At 38.8% G+C, this 16,793-nt stretch overlaps 1 protein-coding gene across 3 annotated transcripts in view; it reads right to left on the bottom strand.

Moving 5' to 3' along the window:
* The window catches only part of pde3a (phosphodiesterase 3A, cGMP-inhibited), a 59,355-nt gene that overhangs the window by 13,165 nt on the left and 29,397 nt on the right, over window positions 1–16,793 (bottom strand). For all 3 annotated transcript variants that reach the window (XM_088427520.1, XM_088427521.1, XM_088427522.1), the window contains exons 3-13: window positions 9,371–9,516; window positions 9,192–9,307; window positions 8,115–8,358; window positions 6,344–6,420; window positions 5,014–5,210; window positions 3,913–4,050; window positions 3,159–3,270; window positions 2,519–2,626; window positions 2,233–2,432; window positions 1,936–2,139; window positions 1,480–1,641 (exon numbers count right to left, since the gene is read on the bottom strand). In XM_088427520.1, the coding sequence (XP_088283646.1) occupies window positions 1,480–1,641; window positions 1,936–2,139; window positions 2,233–2,432; window positions 2,519–2,626; window positions 3,159–3,270; window positions 3,913–4,050; window positions 5,014–5,210; window positions 6,344–6,420; window positions 8,115–8,358; window positions 9,192–9,307; window positions 9,371–9,516 (1,704 nt within the window). The remainder of the gene's footprint in view (window positions 1–1,479; window positions 1,642–1,935; window positions 2,140–2,232; window positions 2,433–2,518; window positions 2,627–3,158; window positions 3,271–3,912; window positions 4,051–5,013; window positions 5,211–6,343; window positions 6,421–8,114; window positions 8,359–9,191; window positions 9,308–9,370; window positions 9,517–16,793) is intronic.

A 16,793-nucleotide genomic window follows, 5' to 3' on the forward strand; every position in this document is an offset into this window, starting at 1 on the left:
TCTTGCTGTCCATATTGAAAAAAAGGTCTAAATCTTACACATTGTTCCTTTAAGCCAGTGCTTCACAATTATATCTTTCAAAGGCCCCCAAAGGAAAGATAAAACATTTCGCGGCCCCACCACTTTCCACGCCCACCATATATAAGATTATTATCGATAAAAATTGTATAAGCATTCCTAAAACTGTATCCTTTTTGACATTGAGAGGAAAAAGCAATACAAAAAATATCAATCAATCAATCAAATTTTATTTGTATAGCCCTGAATCAGCGAAGTCTAAAATGGCTTCACAGATGAAAAGAGGTCGTGTGGAGACTTCTTTCAAAAACAGAAGTCATACAGAGACATCTTTTCGGATAACTTTGCATCCATTCTTCCCTTTTTGGTCTTATATACAGTTTTAAATTTTAAGCTGTGGTGCGAAAAATACAGTACTGGATTTTCTACGAACTGGAAGTCTCGATGTTGTTTCAATCACTAAATCATGTTGTTGCGGCATGGACGACATTTAAAGTAAATATGAGAATAAGTTACTACTGAATAATAGCCATTTTTTGGGTCATTCCTTTTGTGTTGCTTTCAACAACTATTTTTGGCAAAACTTGGAACAGCTATTTACTCAAGTAAACTCTTGGAATTAACACAAAATCATCCAAAAAAAATTGTTGGTTTCAAAGTCTGTCAGAATCGTTTTTCTTTAATTTGATTATTTAATACTTCTTGTAAAATACAGCTGTTGAAACAAACTTTACTATATCAGACGCTGCCATTTTTCACTTTTTGTTTTCTCAAAGAAACAATTCTTACATCTTCTCGCTTGGAGGTTTAGCTCTGCCCATCAGCACGATAATCCACCAGTGTTTGCAAGGCTTGTGAAGGTAACTTTCAAGTTACCTTACTTTGCAAATTGATTTGCTCTAAGACGTATGCAAATGAGTTATTTTTTAGGTTCTTTTTTTTTAGTTATTTTTCCAATGAGCAGTCAAGCAACTATTTAAAGTAAAACTATGTATGCATCCATCTATCTTTATTTGCAATGTTTTTTATTTTTTATTTTTTTTTAATTTTTCCTATGACCCTTCAAGCAACTTCCTAATGTAAACCTACATAAAAGACCATTTTTGTCTGCGCTGTTGGCCCTCCTATATTTGCAATGTTAGCAGAGTTCAGGTACCACAGGAAGTAAATAAAAATGGATGGACGAATTTTTTATTAACTCTTTGCAAAAGTAAAATTAATTTACAAAGTTAGGTCTAAAACCCGGACTGAATATTTGTATGACAAAAACCTAGGGGTCACAAGGCCAAAATGATGAAACAAAATGAGTGGGTTTTCATATCACCGAACAAACTAATTAACTACACAGTGTTAGTACAGAACCACACCACAAGCATTGTAAACATTGAGTGCTGTATTCTGTATGCATTTGATGCATACATGAACAATGTCAATTAGGGCAAGCATTGCAGAGATTCATACTTGTTCGTAGAACTCATTGACGATCCCTTCAGTCCATTGCAAGTGCAGCTCCTTACACTTCAGTGGTCCATTAACATCAGCAATCTTAATGCACATCTGGCAAACCAGCAATCGGTCATTTTCGTTCGTCCAGTCGATACCAGACATTCCTTCGTCACCCACCTGGGTAAAAATACATGGAAAATAGACAACATCAGTAATGGTTTGTGAAGAATGTCCCACTGATCATTTATAATTTTAATAGGGCCCATCTAGATTGAAATAACATTACAGAGGCAATCAAAAAGTATCCTAAAAATAGAAAGATAGATAGTTAGAAGTCAGGTTAGTGGCAAGTTGTTCCACACCAAACATATCAAAACATGTACATAAGGAAGTACATTCAACCACCTGAAAAATGACCCTGCCCAAGCTGTTCCCACAAAGTATAAAATTGTACAAAGTGTATTGTTTTACCTTGGCATTAAACTCTGCCAGGAAATCAAAGTGCTTTTTTAGGTCGGTAGCCAAGATGGCTTCAATGACAAGGAATCTGAAGCGTTTGAACTCGACATGTTCAAGGTTAACCAGGAAGTTGTACTCCGGTCGAGACATGAAGAGGTTCCACGCTGAAGCAGCGTGATGGTTTTCCAAAACAGAACGATCGTTGTATAGAAGAGCCTAAAGCGGAAAAGCAATTTCCATTCACTTTTTCTTGACTTGCACAAAAGAGAGTCATCTGAAATGATATTTCAGAGTCCAGAAATCAGTTACCTGTGGCGCACTTGTTGCTACTAGAAAGGCGTTGGTTCTTCCGGGATGGTCATAATCATGCATGGCAGCAGCTACATACAAGGCCATCAGCTCCAGGCCCGGAATTAAGCAAGACAAAGAGCCATAGCCTTCCTCCAGCAAAGAGTGCATCTTGGATGATAGAAAGGCCGTAGCACCAGAGGTTATGGCATTTGCTGGGTCTGTAAGTAGAAACCGGGGAAAAAAGCAAATGCAGGTGTCAAGAATAGTAGGTGGTGATTAGACCCTACCGAGAGAGACTTCTCACTGTTGTGCACGCCGTTCTCAGTCAAGTGCGTGGGCAGGCTGGGTACGGGCTGAGTGGTGAGGTACCAAACAGCATGAAGCACGTCAGTGGCATGGATCCTGTTGTGATCTATCATGAGCAGCAGAGGGCAGTCAATGCATGAGCTACAATCCCCGGCGCTGGCGCTGCTTGACTAGTGGAGGCTTCACATTTGTTGAGTATGGACTTGTTCCTGTTATGGTTATTTATTTTGTTTGTTTGTTTGTGTGTTTGTTTGTTTGTTTGGTGGGAGAACGTGCATTGAAAGACGCTACTGTACATAAAGAGGCCTGTTCTATTCCATTCTATATGTTTTTTTCTATTCCAATATTATGAGGGATCAGACACATTTCTCCCCATTCCAAACAGTTTAAAAAATGCTCAACAAACAAATTGCAGTAATGTAGTTGATATACGAGATAGGATATAAAAATATTTGTGAAATAGCGTCCAACATTTCTCAGTAGTGTTTGTAGAGAAGTTGATACTAATTATTATTTGATAAGAGATGCGATAATCATAAGATATTCATGTTTTCCAGGTCCCCAACTGTTCTTTAATATTTCACAGCGAAGGCAATTAAAACAATGCTGGCATTAATACAATAGGAGTTTATAATCACATGGGATGTCTCTGTATCCGTTCTCCAAAGCGTGAAAGTAGTTCATGAACTCTGCTACAGGAATCTTGAAGGTCTCAAACAGGCCCGCATCTTTGAAGAGCCTGTAGGACACCTGGGAATTTACAGAAAAAAGGAGAAGAAAAAACAACTACAAGTAAGTAAGCAATCGTACATAGAATTTGTTGTTGGGTAATTGTTAAAATCCTGTCTCCCTGTGTATTGATGCAAGAATCATATTTGGAGAGACTTGTAAGTCCTGCAATGTTGATGTGTTACTTTTTAGCATAAGAAAAAAAAATAAACTGTGTAGAACCATTGAAATGTCATGAACGATATGTTTTCGTTTATTTTGACTAAATGCATTTTTGACATATTTACTGTAATAGCCATGATAAAATTCTCCGGTCACTACTGGGCCACACCAAATGGCAAATCGTGTTATAATTGAAAAAAAAAATCTTAAATCAAATATCCCATTGCAATAATTACTTTTAATAAAGGCACACATACACACACACACACAGAACAGCTATGTGGTGTGCAAAGAAGTGTGTGGAAATAAGTAAAAATTAAAATTCTTATCCAGTCACACGGGAGTGAATGCCTACAAGATAAAAAACCCACCCCAGAATAGAAGTAATTAAAACATAAAAGGGAGGCAAAATCCATGAAATACAATATGTCAGTGTTAGACTCTTATCTGTCAAGGATGTCGAGCTACACAGACAGTTCCCATGTATGTTCAAGTCCTTACCTGGCTAAGAATGCAGCCAGTTTTTCCACGAGTCTTCTCTACAAGACTGAAAATTGGAAAATTCCATTTGTTGAGTTGACTCAATAGAGGTTCCAACCCTGGCATCACCAGTGGTTCTGGAGCCAGGATTAGCTTGTTCTGTGTATTGAGGAATAAAAAAATGCATTATGTGTCACAAAGTTTACAATTTTTGGAATTTATAATGTTTGAAATGAACTTAATTAACACTAATGTGCTTTACTGTTTGCCAATAATGAACTGTTCCACATTGTCCAAAGCCAATGCTGATGACATTACACTTTTGTGTTTACCACCATTAATATAAACCTATACATTTGCAAAGTAAATTCACAGTCCTTGAGTGTAAACCTTCAACAGCAACGAGAGCATGCTTGGTGGGGGCGAAGCACTTGAATACTCCAGACTAAATGTTGGGATAAATATTTGTCTTAGCCGGCACGTCCGTCTGTCCTAAATCAATGAGCCTTGTCGCTAATTCAGCAAACAGATGCCCAGTGTTTGTTGCTGATGCTGAACAGCCAGTATATACTATATTCAAATACTTTCCATAGTAAAAAATGTCAAGATTATCACTCAGTACACCTCGTGCACAAAATATAGTTATGGTTGTATTGATTTCTACAGTAATGCCTCTAAGCATGAATCGGGAATCTCAAATTCAATGAAAGTAAGAAAATATATAAGGATTCAAAAATGAATCCATTAATACTTCTTGTGTACAGGCAGAGAAGAGGGTGACCTGGAGCCAATCCTCACCCCCTGGTTGCCAGCCAATCACAGGCCACATACAAACAAACCTCCACACATTTTCGCACCCATGGGCAATTTAGAGTCTTTAATTAACCTAGCATGCATATTTGCGCAATGTGGGAGGAAGCCGGAATGACCGGTGACATCCCATGATGCAACCACAGAGAAAACATGCAAACTCCACATGGAAAGTCTGGACCCGAGATTTGAACCGGGAACCACAGAACTGAGAGGCGGACGTGGTAACTGCCAGGCCATCGGGGTACCCTAATCATATAATTGAATGAAACGTGTTTTGGCCTTACTAGCAAAAAAAAGATGGATGCCTACCTCAGGGGAAGGAAGGAGGGGATGCAGAACGATGCTCTCTGACGGATAATCCCGGCAGCCTTCTCTTGACTCGGACAGCTTCTTTCCTGCTTCAGCTTCTTCCTCATTCTGTGCAAAGTCGCTGCTGTCACTGTGGTTGGTCTCGTAAGTGCTGTCGTAGGTGCTGTCATAGTCCGATGAGGCAACCGCACGCTCATCTGACAGGAACAACAAACATGCAGTCAGCAATGCTGGAGCTCAACAATTTGCCAATTTCAGGGCACACAAGTTACCAACAACCATTCAAGCACCCAATCACATCTAAGGACAATTTAGTAATCACATACAAATTTCAGAAAAAATAAATAGATAAACAAAATCTAAATCTGGTTCTCTACCCCCTCCCTGAGACATGACCTGTTGTTGATGGAGGCTTTTGTGTGTCCCAAAGACCTGACATGGCGTTAATTTGCCTGAGGCTTTATGATGCCAGCAGGGTCACTCATAGCAAAGAGGTTCCAGGTGAGGATTTGCCTTGTACAATATATATCGCATAAATCAGGGCTTCTCAAACTTTTTGGCGTTAGGGACCCCTTTTTGGAAATTACATTTTCCAAGGACACCCATTGCAAATGTTTGCAGAAACAAAACAACAACAAAAATCATTCAAACCAAACATAAGTGCCCTTTTTGTTCACCATCATATTCAGTTTGACAACAAAGATATACACACACATATATGTTACTTTTCAGCCATTGTGAAGTTTACAAAATAAAAACTACAATTTGCAAGCCTCGTCCTAACGAACTGGGTCCATTCCCCCCGAACAGATTACTGCCAAATATTTAGTGACTAAATAATCAAGGTCATCGATGACAATGTGTATTACGTGAGTCTATTTGACAAATAACACAGATATTACATTTCTATATTAAACTGGTTGAATTGATTGCTATATAGAAGAAATATCAAATAATATAAAAAAAAAAATTAAATGAAAAAACATCAAAGAAAATAAAATTAACATATATATATATATATATATATATATATATATATATATATATATATATATATATATATATATATATATATATATATATATATATATATATATTTTTTTTTTTTTTTAATTAAAAGCCCAAATTATTTCACGGACCCCCTGCAGTCAGGCCGCAGACCCCATTTTGAGAACCACTGAAATAAGTAATCACCTTCCAACTTTTATATTCTTTATATAATACAAGAACTCTTATTCTTTATTTAAAAAAAAAAAACTCACACACATTCATTTCATCTGTGTGAACCCTAAGTATCTGAAATGTACATAAGCATATGTTTGCTGTTTACCTGGACGGGGTATTCGGTCTACTTTGACAATAGATTCTACCCCGTGGTTGAGTCGATTGCTGAATGGCCTGCCGCAGCTGATAAAAGGAGAGCATAGGATGCATATTATTTCATCTTGATCATTCTTTGATTATTGACTCATTTCCTGTCTTTTTCATGCTGATAAATCAAGTGACTCATTTCCTCACAGACTGCTATTGTATTCTATTCATATATAGCGTATCTGTTCATCGTTTGCTGCACCCTTTGTGGCACGAATGTCATTATTGTAAAGCAACTATGTGAATTAACTCCATTCTTAAAAATATTTGCCAAAATGTCTTTTATCAGTCCCGTATGTATATCCCAATGTAAACTTTGCTATGAACAACTTGATCTCATTTTTTTTTCAACAAGTTGCCAGTGTCTTTCACTAAGACTTCTTTACATTTTATATTAGTTAGAGTTAGACAATTGATACACAGGGTACAAAAGTACTGTGTTGTAACCTTTAGCTGCTAAACTAACATGATGACTGAAACAGTATTTTCGGATTGGATTCAAAACTTCCCTGAGACCATCTAATCTGAGAGGTGGCCAACTGTTTATTCGTAGTCCTGTAGAATATGCTTGAGCATCTCTATCTTGATGATCTTGTCAATGATGATGTGGCTTAATATGAAGTTACAATTGACAGTAAGAGCTGCTTTTTAGTTGAAGAGCAGTCACCTCAATAGCTTGTCTGTATTTTTCGGCAAATTCCATTCCAACAGGGTTGTCCTATTGATCTTGCTAATCACTGGTTTATATCCTCAAGGGAGCAGTTTTACTTTTGTGCTTGGACCTCTGATATTGGTGCTATTGCTGGTGAAACTGTGGATTTTGGGTCTAGCCCAGTGTTTGAGGCAATTCAAATGGTTGAGTTTTGTATGGCTAATATTTTTGCAACGATAAGAGTGACTTTTTTGTCTTTCTTCAGGTTCATAATCTTCTGTTCATAATAGTCTATTTTTGGCCCATAGACAGGTCTCTGTTAATTATATTGTTAACTAGTACACTCTATATAGTATAATCATAGTCTGAGGGTGGATGTTATTCAGCACAAAAAAACAGAGCCATCAATCCCATGTTTCAGTATTTTTGATTACCGTATTTTCCGCACTATAAGGAGCATCCTCAATTAATGGCATATTTTAAAACTTTTTCCCACATATAAAGCGCACCAGATTATAAGGCGCACCCTCAATTAATGACATATTTTAAAACGCTTTCAATCACAATATTGTAATACTCAAAGTAATAACAATAATAACTCAAATAATAACTCTAAACTCTCAATAGCATAATAACTCAAGTCAATATGACCAACCTTGTTCAACTGTAAACGCACAAAAGAAACAGGTAAAGCTTACTTTATCAGTTCATTCCCCATCTACTAATCCCAATCTCAATATTGATCCATATATAAGGCGCACCTGATTATAAAGTGCACCATCAGCTTTTTAAAAAAATAAGGCTTTTAGGTGCGCCTTATAGTGGGGAAAATACGGTACATGAAGAATAAATGGTTGTAAACAAAAGGTGCTGTGGTCTTAATCGTGTCCCCTCTCCAGGTGGGATTATCTTGAAATAAAAACTGAAATGTTGTCTCGTACAGTAAATATTTTAATGTCACATCCGTACATCTTCAGTCCGTAGCAAATATATGGAAACTGGCCTTACACTTTCAAAACCTTTCAAAAACCTTTGTAGAAAATGCATTTGACGAATGCAAATGTGAAGCTGTTTTTACCTGCTACAAAGTGAAGGAGGTCGCCAATGAGGGGTGGTGGAGCTTGGGGCGCTCTGGCTGTGTGTTAAGGCTCTGTGGTGACTTTTGGTGACCACACAGCCAGGGGTCTGCTCTGTGAGTGGCCTGGCAATCTCAGGAAGTTCAACTAAACATGTCTTGATAGTTGGGCTGGAGACAGGAGTGCCCTGAACGGGGGGTGATGGACATGGGGATCCTAGAGGTGATATATTGGAATGGGTGAAACCTGAAGGAGAGATTGACACCTGTTATAGTATGTGAAACAATGTTTCACATTCACTTGTGTGCAGGTACTTTATTCTTTGTATTACTACATTACTATATTACTTTTAAATGTACTTAGCATATAAAGCAAAATAAATGAAAAATCCCTTTTGAAATAAACACCACATGAGATTCTACTGCTCGTGAATATGGCTGCCGAATATTATTGTGCTTCTTGGGAACATATACAGGAGCTTCCAACGGATGACTTTAACACTGTGCAGAAGCCCAAGATATGACCACAACGGCAGAAACAAAGTAAATGCTATCTTCGTATGATAAGGTTTTCTTTTTCTGCGGTTTACCCTCCTCTTCTGCTGCCACTCTAGCTTTGGAACATCGCCTCATTCGAAAGGTAATGTATTGTAACATTTGATGTGGTGTTTTTAAAGCACTTGGGACGATTTACATATACACGATTCATAATATTTAAAAAAAAAAAACAACAGAAAAAAAACTATATACAGTATATATATATATATATATATATATATATATATATATATATATATATATATATATATATATATATATATACATTACAAAGAAAAGGTTTCAATGCCGTTTTACAAGTATTTTACAAAGTTTACACAGTATATGAAATTGAATGTTGCATTGCATTACTTCGTATCGCGATATATCAATACTATCACCCTGCACTACTATCAAAAATATCCAAACTCTCGGTTGTTTTTGAATACATATGTACTTACTCATAATTACTAATGCTTGAATTGAACTGAGACATTGTAAGTTTTGTGCTGCATATCCATCTAGTTTGACCTTTTCACCTACCTGGTCTTCCCAGCGGTTTGCTGTAGAAGTGGTTCATTGTGACAGATGCAGCACAGGATGCGGACATGGAGCGGCTTTTTGAGATGGTTGTCATAAATGAATTTCTCCATGATTCACTGCATTGATGAGGGAAAAATGTAAGATAAAGCAAATGAAATGTCATGTAAAACTGCTTTTACCTTTCTGTGGTGTATTTAATGCTAGCTGAGCGGTCTCTTCGTACAGGTCCAGGTTCTATGGCAGGTAGCCCGGTGGCCGACGTGGTCGTGGTCCACGTTGACGAGATCCTGCGCAACAAGCCAGGGGGTAGGCTCCGCCTTAGTCGCTGCCAATGCAAAAAGCACACATACAATAAAACCTCCAAAGTTTAAACCTCAAATACAAGTGCATCCCAGAGTTCGACGAAATCTTTTTTTAAGTCAAACAAGACTTGAAGATTGAACCGCCATCATCCGTTTTTTTTTTTACCCTGATTTGGATATTACTTGCTAGCATTAGGGTTGCAGGTTGGCAGAAGCAGGAGCCTATGCCTGATCACATCATGTGAGGCCCAATCAGGGCAAGCCCAATTCTCCTTGGGGACCAGAGCCAGATTTCTTTTTGAGGACCATCAATAATACTGATCATTCATATAGTTATAAATCTATTTCATGTTAAACTCTATGATTATGAATACCCTTGTCAAGCTATATCTGAGAGCTGTTGATGGTTTGCAATCCACAGCGATTACACTGGAAAAAAATGCGTGTTGAATTTGCTTAATTTTATTTTGTCAGGTGGTTGGTTGGACACAATAAAACTATCTGGATCAATGTATGCTTTTTTAAATAGATGTAAACTTTCCTTAAAATGTTTATCTGGATTCTGATGCTTTTATCCCGTGCAGCCACCTAACAAAATAAAACTGAGTAAAATCAATGCAACACATTTATTCAGGTCAAAGCACACAAGTGTCCTGTTTTAATCTGGCGTTATCGAATTCAGCAACAAGAGCAGCCTGGGTTGATTTTCACTGAGCGTTCTAGGTGATGCACTAGTCATATGTGGGACACTGAATGTCATTGAGGCTCACCATAAGCACGAAAACAATAAAATAATTCAATCATTTACTGTATACACAATCTGCTTTATATTTATTTTAAATATAATGAGTAAGTAAGATGATGGATGGATTAATTGATGGATAAAATGCAACAGCAAATTAGCAATTAAAATGACAAAAAACATCAAAGATATAATTAAATAATAATATTGAACAGAAATACCTGAAATGAGGTGGAAAATGTTAAATATCCTACTGAGTCTCAGCCTATTAATTTGTGTTAACTGTAGTGGACATCTGTTTTTGCTCTATATCTTTTGACTCATTTGAGCTACTGTATCCTTTTAAGTCTTAGCGTGCTCAGTTCAGGACACCCTGACCTTTCTAATGTCTCGTGTTTGGGTGGGTTGCAATTAACTTTGGTGTCTTGCTGAGACATGTGGACACAAATGAAAAGGCTGGGTCTCAAAAAGATGATTTGAATATGGCATAGAGTAATTTGGTCAGAAATTGTGTAAATCCACAAAAGCGAATCCACAATTTGAGAGGCGGACGTGCTAACCAGTCTGCCACTGTGCCACCCCAAGCTCAGAACAATAATATCCCACTACAGAGGGCCAATGTTTGCTTTACAGATATGGGGAGTAGCTAAATCAAGAAAGCAAAACTCTCCTCAAAGCACCGTTTTATTCATTGAAGCAGAAGTGGTGATCTTAATGATCAATTTACCCGTTGCTTAATGAGAACCCACATATATTCTCAGTGAGTCAAAACCAGGCAGCATTTCATCGAGCTTCATGTTTGCATGTACTCATGCAGTGTTAAACCTACTTTCCTGGTTGGCCATTCTTGCCTCTCATCATACGCTTTATTTAGTTCCCTTTTCGCCTAAAGTGCCTGCATACATTTTAAGTGCAGATCTTGTAAAACATTAAAAAGCCTTTCAGAGGCATGTGCATCATTGTTTAGTTACATTACAGCTCAATGCTACGTCAGCAAAGAGGGTCTGACATATGCATATCGATGTGAATGGCAACAAACAAGGGCTTTTTATTTATTCATTTTAATATTTATTTTATTTTAAGGTAGGAGAGTGGCTGCGTGCAATTTTCATGTTCACAGTATGTTTGTGTTCTCTGTGGGTACTTGGCTTCCTCCCACAATTATCTCGATTTTCATAAATAATAACAGGCACACTACAATTTCGCAAAATGAAATATGGAATACATTTTCACTAAGATCCATCCATCTATCCATCCATCCATATCGCCTGCTATTCATCCGAGGTCGCTTTCTTCTCCACAGCCATTTCAATGAGCTCCTGGGTGAGTGGGTGGGGGTACTCCTTCGTGTGGGACACGTCCAGAACGCATCAACAGGGAAGGCATATTGAAAGTATACTAATCAGATGCCAAAGCCACCTTAACTGGTTCTTATCAACATTGGCATGGCAGCTGTTCGACCATGAGTTCTCACCCTATTTCTTGGGGGAGCCCAGACACCCTTGAAGTATTTCCTCATATCCGGGATCTTGTTCTTTCTGTCACAACTCGTAGCTCCTGACCATAACTGAGCATAGTAACGTAGACGGACTTGTAAATTGAGAGTTTCGCCTTTCAGCGCAACAGTCCGATACAGAGTCCATATCGCAGCAGACACTGCACCAATCGGCCAGTAGATTCTTGCTCCATTCTCCCCTCAATAAACAATGAGACTCTAGGAACTTAAACTTCTCCACTTTGGGCACGATCTCAGTCCTGGTCCCTAGCTGGCACTCCACCATTTTCCGACTGAAGACCATGGTCTTCAATTTTGAGATGCTAATGAAAGAATTAATACCATATTTATTTGCTAATCTATCCGGTGACCGGTGGTTGCATTATTAGTTTACTATTGAGGTATATTTTAATATAGAAGAACCTTGTATTAACTTGCACTAATTATTTGTGTTAAGTGCTCTGGTAAGCCTGGGGAGGTGGTGAGACTTCAAAGGTGATCAGGACAAAAGGTAAATAGGTGACATTCCAGAGGTTGAAATTGACCCTCTGTTATTCTATTGCCCAGAAGAACAGACCTCTGGTGGACCCTGGGGATTTCTGACAGGCAACAAAATATCACGATCGAAGAGCGAAACCAGGAGAATGCACAGACAGATAAGAGCTGGAACAGGCTATTTATTTATAAAAAGTTGGAACAGCTGGCTTGCTCTTGGGGGCGTGAGGGGCAGGAGGCAGGCAGACAGATGTGAGTCGGGGCTGACTGTCCGTTAGGGGAGACTGGCAGCTGGTGTTGTGCTGATCAGGGATTAGCTGGGTCAAGACATGAGCAGACAAGCATCGGCAGGCAAGCAAGTCATCGGGAACAGGCAGGGTCGAGGCACAAGCAGGCAAGAATGGTCAGCAGCAAGCAAGTTGTCAGGGACAGGCAGGATTGAGGCACGAGCGGTCAAGAATGGTCGGCAGGCAAGCGACAGGGACAGGCAGGAAAGAGCAGGTTAGCGAGGGTAATGGCGAGAGGAATACTTGGAATGGGAGCACAACACGATCTGGGGGATACTGGCAGGGAGAGGCAGGGTTTTTTGCAGTACAGGAAATTGGTTGCACCTGGTGGGAATTTGGACTGATTTATTGGAATGTGGTCAAAAGTGTTTTGTGATAGAGAATGAGGTGGGCGGACAGACAGGCTGTGACACCAGCTGACATCAGCTGTATTTGGCAATCCATCATGACAGAGTCAAAGAAGTCTTGATTTCCATCACCAATCTGTTTAGTTGGGATATACACAAAAAAAGTACACGACTATAACTTGGATGACATTTGGACAGTGCTCAACAAGTAAATGCACTAACCAGATTATCTGATCTTTTTTTTGCTCGGTCCTGGGTCAAATGTCTATGCTCTCCCTGCAGCTTCAGTTGACATGCAGCTATTCTGTTTTTGTTTGTTCAAATAAATTATAAAATGTTTCCACACAGCAGTCCGCAATATGCTCATGAGTATTTGAGATGTCCAACTGTGTCAGTACTCATTTAACGCAGTTCTAATCACGAGTGAGTACAATATTTGTTTCAAAAACTTTTTTGATGAGACTGAAAATGGATTGCACAACATACTTCACTACTCTATATTAGAAATTCAAAGTAAGAAATGCTCAGCTCACTCTAGCCATTAACACCGTAAATCTTATATTCTAAGACAGGGAAGCAGGATATAATTCTAGTTTCAGCAATATGACTTTTTTTACTGGCGCACGAAATGAATGGTGGACCTCTGTGGAGGAGGCTCCACCGAACCCCTGAGACCGACTCACCGAACCCCTAGGGTTTCGAGCAAACCCAGGTTAAGAACCACTGCTCTATGACAACTGTGTGATTGACATACACCAAGCAACTGACTTGCTGACTGGACAAATTAAAAAAAAGTCGGATAAAAAATGGGGCTGGCGGAATCCGTCAGACCTTGGGACACAACGCTCAAAACTGTGACTGTCTTGGTTAAATTGGCATGTCTGGTCACCCTACCTACAATCCCAAAACATGTACAGTATGTATGTAAATAGTTTTAAAAGATTTTTTATTTATAATTATTTATATATATGTAGTTGTTAGCTGATGTTGACACTTGTGTAGTTGCTTCTGTGCATGTTGGGTGCTCGTTTGTTAAGCTTGGTTTAAGTCAGGCATTGGCAACTGGCGGCTCTCGGCTCTTTCGCGCCGCCCTAGTGGGTCGCTGGAGCTTTTTCAAAATTGTATGAAAATCGAAAAAGATTGGGTCTTGGATCTCAAAGGGAAAAAGAGAAACATGTAGAACAAAGGATTCAACAGTTTTTGGACTGAATCATTTGCTTCCATTGCCTTCGTGTTTACTTTGTAATGAGTTAGGTGAAATAAAAAAAATACCGTATATGCCCGACGTTGAGAAGCTGTTCAGAGATGTCCGAAAACAAAAGTCACGTTAAATGGGTGAGACCGCAACCCTGTCATAGGTACATATTGAGAAACAAATTGTCAGCTTTTATGAAGGGATTTATAGTCAGTCGGTATATGTTTGGAATGACACATTGGGATTTTATTGTTTACTGTCTTGGGTTGCGTTCCATTTTGGGCACATATTTAAAAACAAATTGGCTTTTTATAAAAGAATTTACAATTTTTAATCAGTATTTACAATGGGCCACCGTGTTACGAACTTAATCCGTTCAGTGGCTATGCTCGTAACTCAAATTGCTCGTATGACGGGAAATCCAAATCTATGGATAACCTATGTTAATTAGTGAATGCGTGCAACGCGTGCAAAAACCTTAGGTAAAAACATCACGACTTTAAACACATATTAAAAATTCGTAACATAATCTACTGTAAAGTCAAATTAAATAATAAATTTACAAAGGAAAAATTACATTTACCTTTGGGGCGACGTGACTTGAGCTGGGTGGGGGCGGACGGGAGCAGAAACCAACCCGCAGAATTTATTTATTTATTTTCTTAAACGAGAACTTATCACTGGCGATTTCCTTCTCTTTAATCCATATTAGAAGAAGCCTCTCCATTTCATTGTTGACCGAGGTCCGTCCCCTGGCTAGGAAAGTCTTGCCCTTAGAAGATTGCTAAGCGGTTACGGTCATACTCACGAGCAAGGTTAACTATGCGTTCGCCTCCTTCGTATTTTTTTTTTATTATCTCCTGCTTTATTTCTATTGTCATCATCCTCTTACTTCTTCCTTTACCGCCACTAGCAATTTTAGAAGCCATGTCTAACAGATAAAGTTTGCAAAGTCTTCACAACACACCGACCAGCTGTGCCATCAAGCTAGATGAAGGCGTTCGGCCAATAGCATAGCGGCATTTCTGTGATTGACGTGATGCCGGCCAATAGCATATTGGCATCTCCGTGACTGAGACCGTGACTCTGACCTTAATTGACCAATAGCATATCGGCATCTCCGTGACTGAGACCGTGACTGTGACCTGATAACACCAATAGCATATCGGCGTTAACATGACATGCGAGAAAAGTTAATTTTGTTGATGCAGCAAAGCGAGCAAAATAGTGCGGACATACTGACCGGCATGTTGGATTGTTCGTAAGACGAAAGGTTTGTGCATAAGAGGGGGACAAAAAACGCCGCGGTCCACGTTCGTAAGATGAAAAATTCGTAAAACAGGGAGTTCGTAAACCGGGGGCCCACTGTATTTGGAATGGGGCGGCTCGGTGGATGAATGGTTAGCACGTCCGCCTCACAGTTAAGGGGCCCGATTTCAATTCCAGCTGGCTTCGTTCCCCTAAAGCAAGCATGGGTTCTCTCCAGTCACTTCGGCTTCCTCTCACACTCCAAAAACATGCATACTGTACTGTATCGGACAAACTGAATTGCCCTTAGGTGTGTTTGGGTGCGTGAATGGTTGTATGTCTTAATTTGCCCTGCAATTGGCTGTCAACCAGCTCAGGATGTCCCCTGCCTATTGTCCAACATCAACTGGAAAAGGCACCGTCAAGCCTGCGACCCTTGTGAGGCTAAGTAGCTATAGAAAATGGATGGATGGATGGATGGCTGGATGGATATTTGGAATAATACATTGGGATCTTATTGAGCTTTGTTGCTTGGAATGCGTTCAATTTTATTGTTGTTTTAGAATACTCAAAATGAAAATGATTATAAATATCTGATTTCTTTATTGTATTTCTAAAATTACATCAATGCAATAAAACATAATAGAATAATATTGTAGGCGATAAACTTAAAATGTACAATCGTACAGCATAGTAGTAACTTGGTGCGTCATTCTCTCCAGGATATACACGCTGCAGGGAAAATAAACATTTAACCACCAAGGCTCATTATTGTGGCCTACTTAGTCATTTTTATAGTAGGCTAATATAGCTTAAATAGACACTTGCGACATGTTACCTTCATTATAAGGCCGTCTATATAAGGCTTTCGGATTGTTTGCAGTTTTTGGGGTTTTTGCAGGTTTAGGGATTTTGGACAAATTGATATTCAGCTGTGTGAAAAAATGAAACATTGAAACTTCAAATTATTTTATTGTTGCATTAGTCTCAGCATTTGCACCTATTGCCTCGCACTTGTCTTATCTTTGCTACCCCTCCCAAAAACCGCACCAGTATGTTATTCGATATACGATGAAGAAATGTGTCTAAAAGTACTTTAATTTCATCTTTTGTTAAAATTGGACAGCCTTGATAAATGTGACTACTAAAGTTAGGGGTAAAATTCACCCAAATAAAAGTAAAAAAAAAGGGGGGTCAACTTATAAGGGAGTTCGACTTGTACTTGGAGAAATACCATACACATAGACTCCATAGATGGCCTTTGAATAGAAACATATAACAAGATAAAATATGTGGTATAGAAACTGCATTCATGTACAAATATGTTTATTTGGTGTGCTCCGACAAGGTGACAGTGTATCCCAGTGTGTACCAGCAAAGCTTGGGACATCTTTTTGATGTGAACGATCAACATTAAACCTCTTTGCCATGTAGTGAGTGGGAATAAAGCAAAGCCTCACAATAGTGAACAAATAGCATGCGGTTATACTG

The sequence above is a fragment of the Hippichthys cyanospilos genome, chromosome 11 (assembly GCF_059441005.1).
Source record: "Hippichthys cyanospilos isolate Australia breed blue-spotted pipefish chromosome 11, RoL_Hcya_1.0, whole genome shotgun sequence".
Taxonomy (NCBI): domain Eukaryota; kingdom Metazoa; phylum Chordata; class Actinopteri; order Syngnathiformes; family Syngnathidae; genus Hippichthys; species Hippichthys cyanospilos.